The following is a 22416-nucleotide window of genomic DNA, read 5'->3' as shown; positions in this document are numbered from 1 at the left end:
ACACGGACAAGCGGGTGCGTGCCGATGCCGGTTGGGCCACGCGCTATTGTAAGCAAGGATGAGTGATAGACAGGAGAGGATGGGTACATACTATTCACAGTGCTCTGTGTGGCAGCTTGCATTTCCACACTGCTACAGTATGTTTGTCAGCCACAGACAACGCAGGCACTTGCGCACTGCCGTGGGCATGCAAAGTAGTGATCTGCCAGCCAACTGCGTCACGGGCAGTGTACCACCGCGGAGACCCTCATACATGGATGGCTCCACGGTTTGCGGTGACAGATTGTGAGATTTTGGCATGTTGAAAAATGCCTCTGAAAATCGTATGCATGTACACAGTAGAGCAAATCAGTGTTGTAGTTGCTTTTACGTTAAGCATTGCTCGTACAATGATCTCTTCTTTACAGAGTGCTGCTTAAAAAAAACACTCTAAAGATTACAAAATGAAGAAATGGCTTTCACCACAGCTTTGAGTCACTCTTTCCTTTTTCTTGTAGAAAGGTCTGAAGGCACAAAGATTATTACCTGCACTTACAGGAATGCAATGGGAAGTTTTGACAAGAGGAGGCTAAAGTTCCAGCGTTATTCAAAAAGAAACAAAATCACGATAATAGAAGATGATCGTGTTCAGCGCTTGAGTTGAAATTAATATCCTTCTATAGCCCCCAAAAAAGAGGAAAAAGGGGCAATTGAATGAACAAAGGAATGAATGAACACAAGGCTTGAGATCATCTCATTGACATGGCAAGAAAATGTCCTTTTTAACAAGATTACCGTGGCACATGTGGTGTTCACATCACGAGAAAATCTTTTGAAGTCAACAGGGATTCGGGGCGAGGTATTCACTGTAATGTGTTTGAGCCTCGTGAGTCACAGGGCAGAACTGCGATGTCTAATGTTAGGGCTACAGTGTGGTGCCATGGGGGGCCTGTTATAATGTTTATTTTGGGTAAGACACACACTCATCTGAATGCTCCGACGGGGGGTCTCGACGGCGCACGATACCATTGAGCAAAGTGAGATCATTCCAAACCACACACACGAGAAACTTGCTGCTTCCAGAAAATTTTATTTTGCTCATAAACTTTTCATAAAAATAACAACATCGATATTAATTTAAAGTATTGTAGAAACTGTGTATGTACAAAATCTTTACTTGAACAGTTAATATAACTTAAGGCGAGTTAAATTACTTTTTGCAGTACCCTGTTGGTGACAGTTTCACCAAACTCTGAACATTTTTTTTGTTTTGTTTTGTTTTGTTTTTACGTTTTTTTGCTAAAGTGTGAACATTTTTCAGCATACAGTATCTCCAGCAAAAGATATGAGGAGTCAAAAACCCTTTCATCGCCAAGGTAAAGTCTACAGAAACTCGCAGCAATGTGTGCTACCTGATTACTTAAAAGCAATGTTTTTTTTTCTTTTTAAATATGATTTGCTAGGTTTTTTCCCTAGCTCGAATAAACATACCTCTGTACATACTGTAAAATGGCTTGAATTGAAAAGCCGTACCACAACTAGAGTACATTCCCTTTTTTTAAAATCTAGATCAACAATTCAATGAAATAACTCTCATCGTACCAACAATGGGATGAAGTGCGAAAAGGTTTCCGATATCAAATTGTAACATTTAAAATATTGTATTACTAAACAATAGCCCTCAAAAACCAAGACATTAGTTATGATTTAGAATACAATTCACCTTAAAAAGGACGCTCAAATATACTTGTAAAATATACAGTTGGCTATAAAAATACAAAGAAAGTACAGTAATACAAATATATTTATTTCCCATTTATGATATATCTTTCACAACTGTAATAATCCAAACAATTGTAACACAACACAAAGACCAGTGACAAAAAACACTGACAGCATAATGATAAGAAGATAAACAAACACTAAATCTGATCAAAGGTGGGCAGCTTTATGGTGAGAACCATAAATATGTTAGTCTACATTCATGTCAATAAACCTTCACTGTGGAGTGAACGAGTACCTTGACAGAGGTTGATATTCCAGCCAAAGGAAAAAGAAAAAAAAAAACACTGACATAAACATGCAAGAATTTTTAAGAAACATAGTCCAAACAATTGCTCTAAGAATGCTAAAAGCAGAAAATAAGAATCTTAAATGGAGATATTAATAATCTGTAAGTGCAATCCATTCAGTGTGAGAGGCGAATGGAGGTTGGAGCTGTCCAGGTGAAGGAGGTGCTGAACAGCAGTCATGCAATTCAGGGCGGAGAGGTTTGGCTTTACTGACAGTAACAGCAACAAGTTAATTGTTGATCTGTTTACCGACTCTTACAACTTATGCACTTTTTTTTTTTTGCATAATAGTCAGCAGCATCGGCAGCCTGCAATAAGGCCGAAGCAGTCCTCTTCCCCTTCTCTGCTCCTCAAAAACTCTTAATATTCGCAAAAACCTTTTACGTTAGGTATTGGCTCACCAGTCAGACCAACTCAGACATCAACTTGTAGTCAGCTGGTTTATCTTCCAAGACGGAAAGATCCTAACATGTTAAGTGTGCACACGCGGCCTGGTCTTCAGATCCCCTCGGGAAGAGTGAACGGCCACGCGCCGGTGGTCACCTGTGGCTTAATTTCCATTTTCTCCTTTTGTTTCAGATGTACGCGTCCGTGCCGTTTTCTCTCGTCGCTGCGGGCAAAGCGTTTGCCGCACACGTCGCAGGAGAACGGTTTCTCCCCGGTGTGAGTCCTGGTGTGGGTGGTGAGGTGATCGCTACGGCTGAAACTGCGCAAACAAATGCGGCACTGGAAAGGTTTGTGGCCTGTGTGGATGCGGATGTGCCGGTTTAACTCGTCCGAGCGAGAGAAGCGCCGGTCGCAGCTCTCCATGGGGCAGGTGAAGGGCTTCTCTTTGGCGGGGCCATGAGAGGCGGCAGGGCTCTTTCTGGCCCTGGGGGGCTTCGCAGCGCGGGTGGTGTAACTTTGGGCAAATGAATCTGGCAGCAAGGAAGAGTACAGGATGGAGTCTATGGTGCTCGGTAAAGCTGGTGTTGTGTATAAGGAATCGCACTGATTAGATGGCTGTGGAGGTTCGGGGAAGGGTTTCAGGTTAGAGGAGAGGCCCATCGGCGGGGGTGGGAGGTAATTATTGTACATGGGGCTGGAGTAGCTCTGAGAACAGGTGTCAGAGAAACACGGCTCCTGTTTGATGCCCTCCTCCACTTTAAACTCCATCTCCGGGTTGGGACAAATCGGGGGGAACGTGTCTAAAAGTTCCTTTACATCCATTTGCTGGTCAGGGGGGAAATCGCTCGACATCGGAAAGGTTTCAGTCTGGAAACTGGTCTCCAAACAGTCAGACTTATTAAGGGTCCCCCACTCGTAGCAGCTGCTCTCAAACTCATTCTTCACCACGACGGGGAAAGAAGCAGCCTCTGACTTTGGTTCAGCCTTCTTCTGGTTAGGAGCTCGGGATGAGCTGAAGTTGAGCTGGGAAGAGGACGGGTCTTGGACCTGGCCGCCGGCCTGATCATCGGGATACCTCGAGCACGTCTGATCCGGAGAGTACACAGGAGGAGTGGGTCCGGAGCACGTGTAGGACTGCCTCTTGGAGCCAGGGTCTCCAAAATTACCACTGCTGCTGTCCAGCGGCGCAGGCGACGGATAAGTTCCCCGACTGCCGCTCTGTTGCACTTCTGAAAGCGGCAGCGTGGATATGCCCACAATCTCTGTGATCATGTTGAGGAGTGTTTCGGTGCTGCACGGCGCTCCCTGAGATGCCTCCACATAGAAACTGCCGGAGTAGGCGAGCGAGGAGGGGGTGTATGTGTCTTTTGGGCACTCGCAGGGGTTAAAAGCGAATTCTGAGTTGGAAGCTTCGGTTTTGAGAGTTGCAGGTGTTCCTTCTGTGGAATTAGAAAGAGAGGAAACTTTGTAACCGCGAGTCTTTTATAAGTGGATTAAAAAATGAGTGGAATTTAAGCGATTGGTGGGGGTGTGTGAAAAAAAAAACTGCGTTACATAAACATCCGTGCGTATTTTGCCCCCGATAGAGAGCATACCGGACTGCCCCGAAAATAAAGTCTCATCGCTTTCCGGTAATGCTCATCTTCTACGTTTTAAACGGTCATGCATGCAGATTCATCGACAGTGCAAACATGCGAACTCACCGTGGCCAAACTGGGCAGGTACTCCCCGCTCTGCATCGACATACACCTCCTGGTTATCTTTCCGCACGCTGTTTTCCATCCCCAAGGAAGAACTGTTGCAATTCTCAAACTGAGGGTAGAAAGAATCTTTCGCATTCAAATCCATATTGTTCAACATACTGATGCACTTAAAAGTCCGTCTCTCCCAGGGAAGGAAATAAAAAAGGTAAAATAAAAAAAAGGGAGGGGGTAAACAAATAATACAGAAGCTTGTTTTCTTTCAACCCTCCTTTTGATGGTATTCAACAAATGATCCAAAGTGGTCTGTGGTCAAAAACAGGGAAAAAAAGCAATTAACGGTATTCCTTTTCGTTTCTGCTCCTCGGTAGGTATTTGCCTGCTGTGGATTTCACATCAGCGACTTCCCCTCTCTCTCCTTATATACACTTTGGCAGCTCCCTCGGCCCTCCTCCCCATTCATCAGCTCCAGTGAGAGGATTCCCCGCTGCGTGTAAACTTCATGCCCATATATGGACAGAGGATGTGACGGTGTCCCCACCTCCCCTCAAATCCTCCCTCCTCCCATGCCGGAGAGATGGGAGTCTGACGCTGCAACAAGTGGCGGTAGTGTTCCTTAATAATGATGCCTTTTTCTTTCCACATAAACGAATCGTCTTTTTAATTAAAATGTCACAAAAGTGAAGCTAATCTTGAGCCATAAAGTCCTCTCCTGGATGCATCCTCGTCCAACGCGGAAAATTTCACACTGAAAAGAAACGATGTCAAAAGGGCTCCACAGTCCATGCGCCCATTTGTTTTGGCTGTGCATGTCAAACGAGTATTATTCCTCTCGTTTAGTAGCCGAGAGGGTAGCAGTTACCAATTAAGGATGTGTAAAAAAAAAGAGTTACTCCAACTTGGGACTATGAGCTTAAAAGACGGAAATGTCTCATTTGTTGCAGTAACTACACATAACATGCAATACAGAATACTAAATACTATAAAACAAGATCACTTACATGACCAAACAGGCCATAAAGGACGTTGAAATGCGCGTAAATGTGCGAGATGAGTAAGAAATAACGCACATGTAGCCCAGCAGATATAACGCAAGGATACAAAAATGTCTATAAAGTCAAATGTAACATATTAAAGGTGTAACGAAGCACATTAATTGACTTTGTTCTATTTAAAACCTGAAAAGAAAGAGGCTGGCTTCACGTGCTGTGACACGGGGTACAAATATCACTACACGCTTTAAATACACGCCTATGCACACCTATTCAGGTACTTCTTTTCCCCTCGGCTGACACCATCCTTTCTCGTGTCTGGTGCAGACTGTGTGATCTGGATGTTTCTAGTAGTGCGCTGAACTCTCCTTCCAGACGTTCCACTGCTTAGATTTACTTTCACAAATTCACTTCCTCTCGAGGTGCCGCTGGAAATTGTGGTCGCTCACTCTATCAGGCGAATAACAGCACAGCCTGGTCTGAGCGAACCCTTGGCCTTTAAAAGCATTGAAGGGAGTCGATAACACCCCTGAGGTGTTCAGTGGTTGAACCCAACTGTTCACATGACATTTCAACCCCCCCAAAGCATTTTTTTTTTCACTTTCGCATCTGTTGCCGGGTGCACTCCGTGGTCACACTTCCTATTACAAAAAGTCGATACTCTTTCATAGGACGCTGCAGTCTGCAGCAGACCTCTGGCTCCGGCTCGGAGGTTCAGGACCATGGATAGCGACGGTGCAGCGTTCGGCCGTGTAATCACACATGAACCAGCAAAAAGTCATTACTTTTTCTTTCTTTTTTTTTAACTTCACTCTGAATGCTTCGTGTGTGTCTTTATTTAGGTGAATTGCATTATTTCCCTTAAAATCAATCCTATAGCCGGCAGAAGAATTCATACCGAAATCATTCATTTCCATTAACACCGTGGAGCTTTTAGCTCTACAAATAACATTTCTTTTACATGAGCAGGAGGCCCAGAGTTCTGAGTTGTACAGCATTAAAGCGCATAAGTGATACTCTAAGCCTCTGTACAGCCATAATGTTCATGGGAATATTTGAGTATTTCAGTAAGATGCCTTATTAAGCCTTAAGTATAATAGTACTTCAAACATCTGCACTAATATTGTATTTAATTTCCATAGAAAGCAAATAACAGTTCATGACATAATCTGCATACTAGTATACTGAAAAAACAACAACATGAATCCTCAAACGTATTTAAGGGGTTAGAGGAAGATTGTGTTTTTAGACATGAAATGCTATTCAAAAGTGTTTCTTATATTGTGTCCTTCCCATTCACATTCTGCACATGAGGGGTCAGAATAACAGAAACTCCTCTTATTAAAAAGCCCAATAACTAAATGCTGTGTACCCTTAATGGTAAAGCCATGTACATAAATGGCACCATGTACTGGAGTGCATTAAACAGCACAGGCTGACCAGGTAATGAAGTGGGCGCTGAGTGTCTGTTGGTATTTTAGCTTTTATAAAAGCAGACGGACAAAATAGGGAACACGCCTGGGAGAGAGGAAAGGACAGGGACCCCTCCTAAAATTATGCAGACTTCTCAAACTTCTATCTACCGCACTGTGTAATTTTTAGGGTTAAAACGTATTCAAATGAAGCAATCTTAGAAAAGGGAAATCGCTCTTTAATTTGACTTTTGCAATAGCTGTAAAGCCAGCAACACGGGGTCACAAGTGCACGCGGCTATACACGAGCAAAAATCTAACAAGGCAAGGGAAGGAAAACCAGAAAGCTGCTTCATTCACGTACGACAGACAACTGCAAGGGCTCAGATCTCAGGCCATTCCACCTGACTCTAAGTGTGTTTTGTTACAGGCGAGATTAACCGAAGGTAAGAGAGATTGTGGACTATATGGAATAAAAGTTACTGTGTCTACTGCAGCACAAATGCAAAAAGGACTATTAGCCATAATAAACAGCCCGCTCACGCTAGACAGCTCAAATTTTATGTTATCTCCATCAATACTGAGCGCTGGAAAATGTATCAAAGGATCTCTAAGTCGCTACCCTGTCATCTTTTTAAGGTAGGGTATGATAATAGCATATAAGCTCTTTCATTGCAGCAGTGACATTCTCCGGAACAAATCGTTTTCACCTCAGCTATGCACTCTAATTCTAGGCCCAGAGATGTTTAGCTTTGAGGAACTGCCTCCAAGTAATCCAGAGTCTATTAAAACCAATCTGATCACACAGAGTTCAGATCACGAGATGCTGTTATGATAACTGCAGTGTGGCTAACCTCTCTCCTCCATAAAATGCCACAGCACAGGGACTAAGTAATGGATTTACGTAATGTTAGCACTTACTGACATTATAGCGCAGGGGTAACTCCATACCTGTGAAAGTTAAATGAAAGCCTTTGTTTTATTCCCTTCCTCTGAGCACTGTGAGACAAAATGCTCCTGTTTCTGAGGAAACGGCTTGCTAGGCAGGGAAAGAATGTAGAGCAATACCAACTTCTCTGTTTTAATAAGATATTGACTTCAAAAGAGGTTTAAAGTGCTGGCAATGGAAAGAAGATGAAACATTGCTTTAATGAAAGGATGTCTTGGCACTTCTGCTAAATGGATAGTTTCAGTAGAGCACAAGTAGAACTTGCTTTAATATAGTACTGACCTATAACAAGCTCAAGCTGTAGTACTTTCTAATTTAGCTAATATATTAATTTGTCTTCTAACCTTAAGGTCTGGAGTCAAGTGCCCTGTTTTGGCATCTTAACCCATCTTTTTACTATCAGCCCGGTGTAGGGCCCATTTTACAAGAGCTCTTCAAATAACCGTAACTCCGTTCGTGCTAGTTACGAAATTTAAATGCTTTCGGAAAGTAGAGAAGACGAGTTTTATGGGGATATTCGGTGTATCGTGGTAGCACAAAGCATTCACAAGGTACTGCTGTCTGAACACAGACAGAAAAATCAGCTCCGCCTAGATTTCACCATGTGCGCCTCACATTACCAGAGCTCCTCAAACATTTTGGGCTAGAGGGGAAATTCAGATGGTTCCTGAAAGACGACTATTACTTTTTTACTTTTGCAGCTAAAATTACAAAATAAGTCTGATAATAATATGTCTGATATTTGGGTGACAAAGGGTTTAAAAAAAAAGAGTGAACCAGACCTGCCCTAAAACTGAATGGATTCTTTCTATTCCATTTCCCCTCTAAGGTTCATGAAAGTCTGCTTGGCAGTTTTCTGTTTTGTCTTTTATCCTCCTGAAAACAGACAGACAAATGAACAAACAGACAAACAAACACTGAGCGCCTACTTCTGCTTTAGCTCTTTCCTTTGTGAAGTCCACAGCCCTGCTAAGGCTGTGAGGCTTTGGGCTAAATGTTGACACACTGAAAATGGCAATATTATTATTATTATTATTACATGAAACCCTGTCCAACATTTTAGCCTAGCCAGAAATAAGAGGCGTGAGAGCTACATCAGAGGCATGGCACTTAAATAACCCTGAACTGAAATCTATGGGAAAGATAATGTTACAACTTCCACAAAAATGCTTTTTAAAACATTATTTTGAGGCACAGTCAGCAAACCTCTTAAGCTTTTACTTTCTTTTCTAGTCAGATTCAACTGATAATATGTGTTTTTTTTTTTTTTTACTACTACTGAAATTAATTTTGAACAATCCTTCAAAATACCTGCACAAGTAATTCCCTGCAGATGCGCAATTAACACAATTGCACTTGTTTTGTCATGAAGAGCGAGACAAATTAAAATCTGGACCTGCTACATGAAGTGGATCGCCACTTCATTGAGGACGGGCTTTAACACGTGTAGCAAATTTCTTGCAAAATCTTTCCACAGTGCAGAAATGTCAGCCTCGCCGTTAGACTGGAGGAAAAGTCAGAGGATAATCAAAGCCATTAAGATGTGTCACCGGACAATTATGAATATTTATAGGAATTTTGCGCTGCACGTCTTCTATTAAATGTGAAGATACTTCAGGAAAAAGGTAAAAAAAAAAGAAAAAAAAGTAAAATCCTGCTGGCGGCTCTAAATCATCAGTCAAGGGATCACAGAGGAAGAGTGTAATATAAAAGTTTTTGATATTTTCAGTCTAGACCACAGTGGTGGGCCAATTGATTTTACTTTTGTGCTCAAAGTCACGCTGCTAACATTTTCCATGAAATACACTCGGTATTTCATAGCGTTTAGTGTCTGCATGTGAAAAAAATAGCAGTGTCCTGATGATATCGGGCCTACTCTGACAGAAAAAACATAGTAAGTCTATGTTAACTCATTGGTAACGTTGCAACTGCTTTATTGGATGTTTAGGTCAAAGTGAAGCATCTGGCTGGGTTATTTTCAGGTTCGCTCCTGGACAGGCAGTGGGAGTTTTTCTTACCAGGTGGGTGCCTGACACGAGTTGAAGAGGCAGAAAGGAGTGAGTGTCCTCTGAAATCATTGCCTGTGAGATGAAGGTTAGGGTGGACAATAATGCCTGCTGTATATTTGGCTATTTTGACTTCGTAAGAAATGGAATATCTAACCGCTGCTTTACCAACAACCTAGATCAGTAATACAGATGAAACCCAGATGATGGTTTGAGCCTTTATAACACATCATTACAAAAAAAGGCACATCCTGGCATGTAAATGCACATTGTGTGGTGCTCATTCTGGTCTCAGTCAAGCTAGTGAAACAAATTGCATATCAAAAAAGTCTCATCAATAGATTGTATTGTATTTGGGATCTGCAAGTGTTAATTTTCGAATTTTCAATTCCCCCAAAAATGTGAGCTCGTGTTCCACCCAGAGACCAAAGGTGCTCTTGTAATTGTCTGTTCTTATTGATAGAATTTATTGCCTTTGTCCTGCAGCGCACACTATAATTCTGGTTTGAAGCCAAATCAGATAAGTGGATGGCTTTCACTAGTTATTGAAAATCTGTTGCAGGCTTCTTTCCATCAATCGATTTGCAATAGGAATTCTAAATTTTCCGGACAACACAGCTCCGCCGCTGTTTGATTTTCTTGGCCTTTAACAGTTTGACACCTGGACTAACTTACGTTAGTAAGCCTTGAGGCGACTTTTGTTGTGATTTGACGCTATACAAATAAAATTGAATTGAACTAAATCACTGGATCTTTCTATAGTCACATCAACATTACTTCTTGTTAAAAGAACACAATCATTTTGCACCTACAACTGATGCTTTAAAATGAACCTGATGTGTACAGTAACTCCTGGAAATCTCAATGCCTTGGCATCCTGTCAACCAGCTTTGCAGCCCACAGTGTTTGAGAGTAAATAATAGACGAACCTGATCCATACCAGGAAATCCACTGAGATGCAGAGGCTGTCGTTGCTGTTTGAAATAAAAAAGCACCTCAAACCCACCATGATCTGGAGAGCTTATACAGAAATTACTGCACTGGATCCACAAGACAAATACAAAAGAACTGAGATTAAGAAAATAAAAAAAATTTAACAAGGTAAGCTCCCATCTTCTCTGCATCCTGATGGTGTGAAAATGTATATGTATATATAACACATTTACATTCAGCCTCAAGAGCTGTGCCGTACTTTTTTGCTAATGTCTTCTGCTTCTGACTGCACAGAACATTTATGGAGAAATCCTCCGAAAGTAAGGGTTAAACGGTGCTAGCAGAAATCCATCTGCCACCCCCAAATCACATTCTGACACGTCTCACAGTCAAATCTCCCCCCCAAGGCGTTAGATGAGGGAACATCTTCAGTCTAAACCTGACTACAATGGGGCCAGTAAGACACCGCAAAAATGGATTGGGAGTGCTAAAACCACAGAAACCTCTGCCGGAAACACGACTTTCTATAAATACAAGATACTCGCCTCAGCTGCCAAGTTCGTTATTCTCTCTCCCTCTCTCTCTCTCTGTCATGTGGGGCTCTGCATAGTTATATATACTACATCATCATCCAAACACTGGGCAATTGAAAGCGAAATAGCACAAATAAGAAAAATGAAAGCAGCGGAAGCGTGGTTCGTCTTTGAAGGAACATCTCTCTCCTGCTCTTCCTCTGAGAGTGGGAGTGGGTTAGGGAAGCCCGGTACCAGGCCCCGATGCTGCTGCTGCTGTTGGTGTGGCAGGTTTCCCATGCGATCCAAAAATACTTTCGCACTCGCCCACTTTGGTCCCCAGCCGCCTGCCTGTACTCTTTGGTTCTACAACAGGGATGGGTGAGAATCAGATTCCAGCTCTCCAATCGTGATTGCGGAATGCCCCAGTGTTTCTTTAACTATGCCCCCAGACTCCTCCACACACGCTGTGCTCGCATGGCTCCCACCTTGCCCTCTTCTCTGTTGCATCCATGCTTACGGCTCTCTGACAGTCCGATTCTTGGGCCCGATCCAGCTACTGCACCTGGTGTTACCTAACTGCCTGCACATTTTCAAAAGAAATCCAAACAAACAACAAAACAAAAAAAGCCAAGACATTAACATTTTCTTTCTTTCTTTTTTTTTTTTGCTGTTTCAATTATAACATCTCCACAGAGGTGAAGCATTCCTTAACTCGCACGAAACACATACTGTTAGATAACATGAAATTAAGAGAAAGCAATGTAAATATCTATAATATTTCATTTGACAGACAAACCAGCAATGCCTTTAGACTGAAGCTCAATAACATCCACTGCACTACATCATTTTCACGCAACATGGAACTAATTGCATGTACTTTTGACCAACTTAAGTTAATAGGTCGGCATATTCTAGTCTCTGACTCATCTGCACCCACACCGATTTCTATTTGTTGCTCTTTCTCTTATCAAGTGACTCCACAAAGTGTATGAAAATGTACGTCCGTTAATTATTAGAAAGCATTATTCGTATCGGTGCTTCACTGCCGCGCATATACTGGTCATTACAGAGACCTGCAATGCAAACACATTCAAATAAATAGCTAACAGCAGACATGTGAGGAAACAGATGAAGAATGTTAAGAGCTTGCAGCTAACAAAAGTAACTATGGAAACGGCCGGCTCTACATTGCACTAGCTTCCACAGCTCTCTCCAGAAATAAAAACTGTTGGGCTAAGAGCGAATCAGGTAAAGACAAAAGATCCCGGGTGAACCTATTTATAGTGGGCCTTACATAACATACATAGACCTATGTTGGCTGAGGCAAGTTCGGTATTAAACAGCAAGCTTCTGAGGAGGGGGGCGGGGGAGTTTGTGTGTAAAAGTGAATATGATAGATCCTAGAGCAAATTTTATCGAAAGCCATTTAGTGTAAACAGCAATTAGGATGACTCCTAATGAGAGGAAAGCTTGCTGTTTTTGATGTCGGGGAGAACAAACGCTGTCACGCCATCCTGTGTGGTCAGTGATGTCAAAGCTGGAGTTCCACAACAACATTAACATGCAGTACGCTAATGAGACGTGATCCATTGAGCAGTTTAAAGCCACGAGGCTTGAGGAATACACAGGGACCGAGAAAAAACAAACAAACAAAAAAACCTTACTTCCTAAGAAGCGCAAATTCATAGCCAGTTAGCCTGGAAGCTTTGTTTGTTTGTATGAAAGGCCAAAAAAAAAAAGTTGTGTCAGAGGAGAACACACACACGCTCACACACACTCTCGCACACACAGAGCAGCGTGTGGCCTCGGGACAAGAAAACATCTGATATCTGCAGTGAAATAATACGAACATGCAAGCCCACATGAGCACAGAAACTGTGTGTTAGAGCCACTGTAGTGCTGTAATGCATGAACAGTGATCATCTAGAAATACAGCCTGCCACCATATCTTAAATCCAAATTGATCCATTAGCATAATTATCCACTTATACTGCTTTAATTCTAAGTAGCTCTCCATTGTAAGTAAAATGATAGCTAAGCTGTATTCAAAAAGCCACTTTTCCACTCACAAATGCCTTATTAATTAGCTCCCTCTAGCATACCTTCCCAGTAATTACATTCAATACAGGAGTCACTGCTGTGTGTGTGCATGTATGTGTGTGTCTATGTGTGTGCTGGGGTGGTGGGAGGGGGTGCTATTAGACAACTTTATAATTACTCTGTACATGTATAATGATCTCCATCACAGGAAGAAAAGAAGAAAAAAAGCCCCTTTCCCCACAGAGCTGCTGCATTTTGGACACTGCATTCACCGCACTCACTCAGCCGAATCACCGGCAGCAGGCAATCACAAAATATTCACTGTATAGAAGCTCTGATAAGGTTGGGATGATATGCAAATGAATACTCCCTGACTCATCTGTTTATTATGCAGTCACATTAGTTAGCTCTGATGCTGTTTGGCTATTATCCCATCTCACTGTGAAAAAAGGGTCCTGGGTGAGGGGGATGGATTGCGCAGTGAGTGCTTTAGTCACACAGATTGTCCGCACTCTTCAAAGAAATAAATGCATTTTCGACTGTAGTTGCATTGAGGGGATGTGGAATCCATTTCCTCTGAGAGAAGCAGCAAAAAGGCAGATGATGTGGCTCGTCTGTGTCCAAAATCCCTTGATACTCTGCTTTTACGTTAGCAGGTCAAGGGGTCAAACAACGAGCTTGCGTCTTCCGCAACTGAACCCGGAGCCAATTATTTCACATTGATAAATCATACGGCGGTTTTTTTTGTGCTTTATACCCAGCAACGATTCAGTCAAGTAAGAGTTTCAAAAACGTAAAATGTGAATTTTAAGCCTTTCTGCAGCCGCGCGCATGCTTAAACTTATTGTCGGTGACACGATCGAGGGAAAAAATGGATACTAATACTGTAGCTTTTACTACATTCAGCAGGACTACCAGTCTGCAGCTTCTCAGTCTATCTGCTGCTCTGCTAACTGATAGAGGCACTATTTTTAGCCATGCAACCTTAAAGCACCATGCTAAGCCTTCAACTATACAACCGCACATCTAGTCCATTCAAAGGATTCATAAAAGTGTAGAGGCTGCAACCCAGTGGTCATTGCACACACACTGAGAGCCTGTATCAGTGCTCCCAGCGCCAGCGTTTTATATATCTGGTGTCAAAGTATTAATAAGAACATTGCCACTCTTTGCCCATGTGTGTGAATGTATGGCAACATATGACAAGGAGTGAAAAGAATTTGCCATGTATGTCTCCTCTATGCCTTTGATCTTGGCTAATTAAGCACCAAGCCCTCACAACAACTGTGCTCCATGGAAACCATGCAAAAAAAAAAAAAAAACAGGGAAAAAATTGACGTCAGCAAAAGGCCTTCAAATGCGCCATCTCACAAAAGAAAAAGGACCGGCTGCTGTATAAGGTCACAGCGTGTTGAAGCTACCGTCGGCTTTGACTGACAATGACATGAAGTACCTGCAACACAACTTTATGTCAATAACTGGAAGAGTGGACAGCCTTCCATGTAAGCTGTACATTGAGGATGAAAATCACACTTAGCCTCTCTGTGGTACTGCATAATATTCATTAAATATTAACACTTAGATCTCAGACTTAATCGTGTTTTTTGGGATAATATCCACTCCTAGAGGGTGGGCGATATTATCAGAGATATTATAAAGATCTGGAGCTTAGAAGATAAAAAGGCTACAAAAAGAACAACTTTCCTAATCTAAGATTATGCTTGAATAAAAAAAATGAACTGTTTGTGTGTAAAAACTACTATATATATCCAGCCAGCCGTGATATTAGAACCACCTGTATAACATTATGTAGATCCTTCCTGATCTAACCTGCCTGATGTCTGGTTCTGGGAAACTGGCAGAAGATAGTTTGGGTCCTGTAGGCTGTGGGGACGGGCCACTGTGGATGAGGATAGGGGGGCACACCGGCCTGCTGCCATGACAGGGTGTACTTAACTACAACATTTAGGTCAGTAGTTAAAGTAACATCCACAGGAATACCAGGACTTACTGTATCCCAGCAGGATGTCTCATTGTGATAAAATGATCACTTTTAGCCGTCAATGGTTTTAATGTTTTTGGCCCATTTGTGTATTTGTAGTAGCAGACAAAGCCGCCAGTATTTCAACCATAACAGGGTAATTTTCTTTTTGTTGGATGTCAAGCAGAAATGGCAGTTAAAGGCTTAGCAAGTTAAAAAAAAACCTGCTTCCAATATTGCAAACACACCAGTATTTCCAAAATAAAGTACACTCTGACAAAAAAAAAATATTTAAACCATTTATTTGTTGTCACAGTCTCTGCTGCATTCCCTGCCAGTCAAACCACAGGCAACAAAAAATGCTGAAAAAGACTGAATGTAACATTTTTTTCCCCCAAAAGACTGATTAAACAATTAAACGTCAAAATAATCAATCATTAAGACAGAGAATCAAAGACATGATAGATTAAAGAGAAAATGGCACAGTTACAGATAATGGCCCTTATTTGTCAAGTGAAAGCACGACTCGTAGAACTTTTCCAGGAAACTTTTTTTAGCAAACAGCTGTCCGTATAAAAACTGTCATCCACGCTGCTGTTAAAACATGAATCCTCCCTACGAAGACAAACAAACATAGATGTCCGTTTTCTTTTTCCGTACTAAAGGCTGGACCAGTGAAGGTGTAGACAATTAAGTTAAATGCATCTGAAGCACTAGAGGGAGCTTGGCTCCAAAAACTTGGCAAAGACAGTGTAGCTGCACTTAGGCTTGTTTAAAACTGCCCTTCAAAAATACTTGTGTGAAAACACTTAATTCTGATCAAAGGTTAAACGAGACAGTGTGACCGCAGAAGCCGGTTTCTAATTTTGGATCTCGTTGCGTGTCGCTACTCTTTACTGCACAATGCTGTTTCAGTCACATCCAGATAAATGAAGGCCAGTATCTTAAAAGATAGGAGATAAAAATCAACAGCATCAATACTGTTCAGCCATCATTAATAGGGTCAGAGATGACCAGCCGGTGAAGGGGTGGCTTCCCTGCCCCCTGCCGGTGCCGTCATTGTACTGCTCCCAAATATACCCTGCTTCAACATACTGTCTATAAACATTATTGATAATGTTAGTCCTGAGTTCCTCATAAAGAACAGCTGCCTTCTCTTGGTATGGCCCTTCTGTGTGGCTGTAGTAGTGGAGCGCTCTGACTGCCAAGTAGTTGATGTTAATCCAGATAGGTCCTCTCCAGTAGGGGGCATCGTGTTCTGTATTTCGCTTCATGTACAGTGGATCGGACTTGGAGAGCGATCGCAGGCCGTAGGGTGTCCACAGCTTATTGGAGTCTCTCATATCCTGGAAAATATGCTCCAGCTTGGGTGAGTCGGGCTGGAGAATCTGCAGTAAGAACGGGAACAAGCTAACATAACCCAAAGCATTAACATGCTGCGCTTTGGGGGCCCTGCGGACAGAGCGAACGAGACGAGCTACGGGGAACTGATGACGAGGCTGCCCTGGAGGTACGTACACCTTCTCCCTCTGCAAGGATACATCCTCTGTGTGGTTGCCAAAGTCACTGAAAGCACGGTGTTGTTCTGACCAGTGGAGCTCACTGAGCAGGTTGTTGTCACTGAGCACTTTGTGTGAGAGCTGGTAGTCCTCATGGGGCTCGCCCAGAAGCTGAGCTACTTTAGCCATGATGCCTGAGGACAACGCCATCCAGCAGTGCAAGTCAACGTGACGCTCATCTGCTGAGGGGTGTGAGGCCCGTGGGTAGTCATCCAGCCCAGAGGTCAAGGTCTTGGGATTGAGAAACAGATTGGTGTCCTTGTCGCGTCCACGCCAGCGGTAAGAATTGGGTAGGGGCCCCGTCTGTGTGGTGTTGTACCATTCATACCAGGTTTTGAGCCTGGGGAAGAGCCGTCGGAGGAAATGCAAGGTTGGCTGAAATGCTGCCTTGTCTGGATTGGATGAGAGTTGTTCAATAAGCTCCTGAAGCGCTAAGAAAAGCGTAGGGGGGTTGGCGTTCTCGTTTCGTTGAACAATAAATTCAGATGGGACTTTGCTGCGAGCCTCATCTCCAAGAATCTGCTCACGGGGGATCCAGCCCTCCATATTCATCAGGTCTATCCAGTGGGCAATGACCTCCCTTGTCACCTGGGGATCCCACTTACTCAACAGCAGCTGGTGAAAGCCCTCATCCCAAAGGAATCCTCTGGGAAAGAATGAGCGTGATGGAACAGCGGTGAATAAAGCACCTTCGGGATAAAGGAGAGGGTATTCATTGTAGACCGACTGTACTACCGACTGCCCAAAGAAGTAGCCCATTCCGCCCAGCATGTTGCTGAGTGCTGCCTTGCCGAATTTAATATACGCTTGGCTAAAACCTTTCTTCTCAAGGCCAAAAGCTTTCTCAAACTTTGCATCAAACTCCGCTTTCCTCTTCTCCAGCTCCTGAGTCATGATGGAGCCCACCAGCTGGTTGGGGCGATCGTGAAAGCTTCCAGATTCAAACAGAACCTCAATCTGGAAAGGTGTCTGAACAGTCACCTGGTACACCACAAAGTCGCTTTCCTTCCTCTGGTCAGGTTTCTGCTGGTTTTGGTGGTGAGGGGGTTTGTAGGTATCTACACCGATGTAATGCTTCTTCTCGCCGGACGGAGGGCTATACACAAACCTGCGGTTCAGACTGTACTTCACAATGTCAGTCAGCTTCTCCAGACCAGGAGACACAGTCTGAAGGTAGTTGTAGCTGAAAAAGACAGAAAACTAGCATTGACTGCCGTGTAGTACCAAATCAGTTGAATAAACACAAAACCTTACAGTGTATTTTGTATTCAGCTACAACTATTAAGCAACCTTAACTGAACTTAGCACACTGTAGCTTAACTTCTGATATCTCCTGCTGTAGTAATGACTCAGAGTTTGAACAGAAGGTCACAATAAAACTTCATCATGCCCCTTCCCACAGCTAATCACTGGAACAGTTCATATACAATTCTTATCATTTCTATCCGTGCATACTGTACCTTGCTATTTTGCTATGCTGGTCTTCTCTGGCCCTCTTCAAAGTGCAAAATACTCCTCCTCCCTGTAAATGCTGCTAGCAGAAAGCTAGCATACTCCTCGTCCATTCAATAAGAAGCAACAACAGTTTTTTCCTGCTGTGAACAACACCTTCACTGCACTAATATCATCTGTTGTTTCAGCAGTACATTAGTTTTTTTCTTTTATTTTTGTACTGGTTGTAAAATGTTTTGTACATATTCCTCTAAAATAAATGTCCCAATGTTGAGAAAACCTGTATCATCAAGTCTGAAAATCTTCATCTGCTGACATCTAGTGGTTAGATTTCTTTTTTAGGTACTCTAGTAATAATTAGGATGACTCTAAATCACACCACAAAACACCATCCAAGACGGTGCAACATAATTAAAATGTTATGGCTCATTCAAGTCATGATTCTCTACTAGAAATTCATTTGTGTTTGCTGACTTAGGACTCCTGCCTACTACACGAGTGGATGTTTTCACCGTTCTATCAAGGTTTACCTTAAATCACTGACTGCTAATTGGAATTTTTGGCAGCTGTACTACATTTATTAAAGTTTAGACCACTGTTGTTTGATGCATATCCTTAACCCTGATAATTCTGAGCAGCCTCTTAAAAGTATGTTCTCTCCAACTTCTTTGCCTTTGTATTTAGTGTACTATTTTTCCTATTCACGTTTGGACTCATACACTCACGTGGCGTATTTAGCACTGGACAGCTCCCCAGTGACAGGCTTTCGGAAGGTGATCTTAAAGTTTCCAAGCTCCTCTGAGAAACCGGTGATGGACGCGAGGCGATTCCTCTCCTCTACGTGAGCCTGCAGCGAGCCCTGCGCGTCTGCTGCTGCGTAAAACATCAGGGAGATGACTGGTGCCTGGGGGGCGGAGCTCTGGTGGTTGAAGAACAACATACAAATCACCAGTGGAAGAACATAAATACATTTAAAATATATAAACTTAGATGGCAGAATATTATCAGCTGCTTTTGATCGTGTGAGATAACAGCTGCGGCGGTGCAAAGTTATTACTCACATGCTGTTTGGCTGTGACCCTCCACGTCCAGTCTCCTCCATGATCCCCTCCCATCCTCTTAACAAACTCGGTGGTCAGCGTGAAATCGTTGTCTCGGATTTCTTGGACGCCAAAGGTGAGGCCATCGTGCATGAGCCAGCCGTAGCCTTGAAGGCGATCGCCCTGCTCACAAGTGTGCCTGAGATTCATGTCCAAGTCAGAAAACTGACGCATCCACATCATGCCTGACAAGAGTTATACATAAACGGAAAAGAAAAATTCAGTTAAAAGCAATAAACTTGTACAAATTATGCTCAGGATTATGTGGCAATCTGCAAATAGTACCTCAAAATGTACCGTAAGTAGTCCTGTCAACTAATTATCAATAATATTAAGTGCAGTCAAAGTGTTCTTAATTTTGGGAAGCACTCAAAATTTTATCCAAATATGGAGGATTAGGATTTATAAAATAAAAGATGAATTACATATTTACATTACATTAAATATTAAAGAGAAATTCCACGTATTCTACCAGCGTGCCCTTGTTGTGATTGACAGAAAAGCTACAAAAAAAAGAAAAAGATTCTTCTTCAGTCTTTGTTTTTTTAATAAAGTTTTACAGTTAAATATATTTTTTTACTTTATATGTTTGTTTCATTTCAACCAAGGATGCTGAGTAGGTAAGTGGAGCTTCAAGGCACAGCTAAACTCTCCTGTTTAAAACCATTGAAACAAACTCATCGAAGATGGGTACACAGTGGTCGTAAAGGGCTGGACGTGATCATCAATATTACTCAGCTAAGCTGTGGTGTTTAAATGATGCTCAGTTGACTCTAATGATCCCAGTGTGTCAAGAAAATATCCCCCATGCCCTTACACCGCCGTCAGCCTGAACCGTTGAGTGCATGCTGCTTACGCCACGTTCTGATCCTAAAATATGAATGCTTGCAGCAGAAATCAAGCGTTTATCCAATCTTCCGATGTCCAATTTTGGTGAACGTGTCGAAATTGTAGCCTCAATTTCCTGTTCTTAATTAACAGGAGTGATCATCTGCAATCTTCTGCTATCTGTCTGCCTCAAGGTTCAATGTGCTGTACGTTCAGAGATGCTCTTCTGCATACTTTGGTTGTAACGAGTGATTATTTGAGTTTCAATCACCTTTCTTCCTCATTTACCAGCTGAACTTCAGCAGGTCAACCTTTAGCATGTCTCCATACCTAAATGTGTTAAGCTGCTGTGATGTGATTGGCTGATATTTGTGTTAATGAGCACTCGAACACGTGCAACTAATGAAATGGCCAGCATATTCATAGACACTTGTTTTTCTGAGATGTAGTAAGTTGAAGCTACATTTGTAACCTATGGCAGTTTGTGGGGTTTGAAAGGTTAAAAAAATGATTTTTCACAGTCTCAAAAGTCTTTCACCAGAGTTGAACGAACAATAAAATCACAAAGACAAACGTGTTTTTCTAACATGTCATTTTGGGAAACAAGCAAGTGGCCACATTGCTATATTGTTTCCATTTAGATATTCATTATTAAATATTCCGATGTTTAAAATACAATAAGTCGCTGTTTTTCATTAAAACATTTAATGACACAAGTGTTTAGCCTTAGCCTGACTCTAAATGTGTGATCATACCTGTCACAATAGACCTGGGACTCCTTGTTTTCATCCCAAAGTAGACCTGAGGCCTGTATGACCCCCAGAACCTCTCTGGGGAAACCTTGGCATCGGTGCTATTGGCATCCAGGACGTGAGGAGACGGATGCAGAGTCACCACCCTTTTAGCCAGGCTGGATCTCATGTAGATGGCATAAAAGAACCAGATGAGGCTGAATATGCAGAGACCAATTGAGATGTTAATGAACATTTTCCCAATATTGACTTTCTTTTTCTTGTCCTTGCGGTGAAATGCAGAGGGCTTCTCATCTTTCCGTGGAGGTGGAGCAGCTTCACCCGTCACCACCCTCTTCCTCTGCCTGCCCATCCTACCCTACAGAAGCTAGGAAAAAGACAACAAAGAAAGAGTTAAGATTTATCATGCTGATTATCATCATTGATAAATATTATGGGATAAATAAATCAATTTCAAAGTTCCAAGCCTGGACACTTCAGGAAGGGTATCCAGTGTAAAATCATGGGCAAATCAAGCATACGGATCATCAAAAATAAGACTACCATACCGGATCAGTCAAGGCCAGGATTATCAATGACAGGCTTCGATGCTATTTTCCAGCAACAGGGTGCCAGTGGCCACAGCTGTCATAAATGACTGATAGATGAAGAGAAGGAAGGTTGAAGTATTATGTGAGCAGGAAGCATCACGTCAAGTGCTTTGGAGACAAAGAGAGCCAAGGCTGAGACGATTAGGACGTGTGCAGAGGAGGGATAGTGGATGCTGAATATGGAGCTGCCAAGCAGGGGGAGAAGTGGAAGACCACAGAGAAGGTTCGTGGATGTCTATGATAGGGTGCAGACAGAGGCAGCTGATCTGTGTTGGAGACCCCGAGATGAGAAGAAATTGTAGTCTTGCAATATAGCAAGTATAAAAAGCTCTAACTCTATGATGAAATCAGACCGAGGAGGCAGGACTCATGACGGGGACTAAAGCATATAACCCGGAAATATCCGTGGAAACATTCATCCAGTAAAATGCATCCCTATTAAACTTGTCAGTCCTGAAGGAACTGTGCAGGTTCACGTAGTCTCGAGCATAAAAACGCGGTCTAGCTTGATAACCTTGCACTGTGTACAGGAGCCGGAAATGTCGACTTTATAAAGCATTTTTATAAATGTATCCCATTCACACGCAGAGGTCTCGATTTCAGCAGCCATTTCCCGACACCTGTTTAAAACGGTGAACTAGTTCCTCGCCCCTACACCCCGGCAATGCAACGTCGCCTGCAGGTTGCACGCTACTCGCTAGTTGCCTCAATGCTAACGTGAGTTGGTAGGACTAACAGCTGTCTGTCGCAGTATATTTTGGCCTTAGTTAGCCTGCAGGCGATTAAATTCGGATTCATTTATCATTTCTAGCTACATGTTCATTGAGCAAACCATCACCGACCTGTCCAAACACCAGAGTCTCAGCCGATCATTATCCGTACTTGGCTAAGCTTGCTAGCCACTTCCTGGTTACTGCTCGCTTCCACTGACGTGTCTATGTTCTCCCTACCGCACGCCAATGATGTCATCCAATGATTTACCGCTTGCCCCTAAAAAAATAAAATAATAATAATAATAATAATAATATTTATAATTAGAATAAATGTAAAACTAACGCTTAGAAGGCGTTTTCATTTAAGCGTTAAAAATGAGAGTTTAATAAACCACTGCATACAAGCAAGTATAGATTTTACTAAACAAAAAGTAGTAGGATTTTAACCGTGAACTG

General features: G+C 42.5%; 2 protein-coding genes across 2 annotated transcripts; both read right to left on the bottom strand.

Annotated features, from left to right (window-relative positions):
- Positions 1-1049: 1049 nt before the first annotated feature.
- Positions 1050-4581, bottom strand: LOC146572496 (uncharacterized). Its single transcript, XM_085276718.1, has 2 exons — positions 4142-4581; positions 1050-3877 (listed from the first exon to the last, which is right to left on the bottom strand). The coding sequence occupies exons 1-2, from the start codon at positions 4296-4298 to the stop codon at positions 2550-2552; spliced, it is 1485 nt and encodes a 494-aa protein (XP_085132844.1). The 5' UTR covers positions 4299-4581; the 3' UTR covers positions 1050-2549.
- A 10673-nt stretch (positions 4582-15254) lies between these two features.
- mogs (mannosyl-oligosaccharide glucosidase) lies at positions 15255-22198 on the bottom strand. Its single transcript, XM_085276717.1, has 5 exons — positions 22090-22198; positions 20661-21024; positions 19039-19262; positions 18703-18896; positions 15255-17708 (listed from the first exon to the last, which is right to left on the bottom strand). Exons 2-5 carry the CDS (start codon positions 21007-21009, stop codon positions 15941-15943), a joined length of 2535 nt encoding a protein of 844 aa, XP_085132843.1. The 5' UTR covers positions 21010-21024; positions 22090-22198; the 3' UTR covers positions 15255-15940.
- Between the last annotated feature and the right edge of the window lie 218 nt (positions 22199-22416).

Source organism: Mchenga conophoros, linkage group LG6 (assembly GCF_057382185.1).
Source record: "Mchenga conophoros isolate Kocher_MC1m ecotype Shallow Benthic linkage group LG6, M_conophoros_male_GT1.1, whole genome shotgun sequence".
NCBI classification, from domain to species: Eukaryota; Metazoa; Chordata; class Actinopteri; order Cichliformes; family Cichlidae; genus Mchenga; species Mchenga conophoros.
This window is presented reverse-complemented; position numbering and strand designations above follow the sequence as displayed.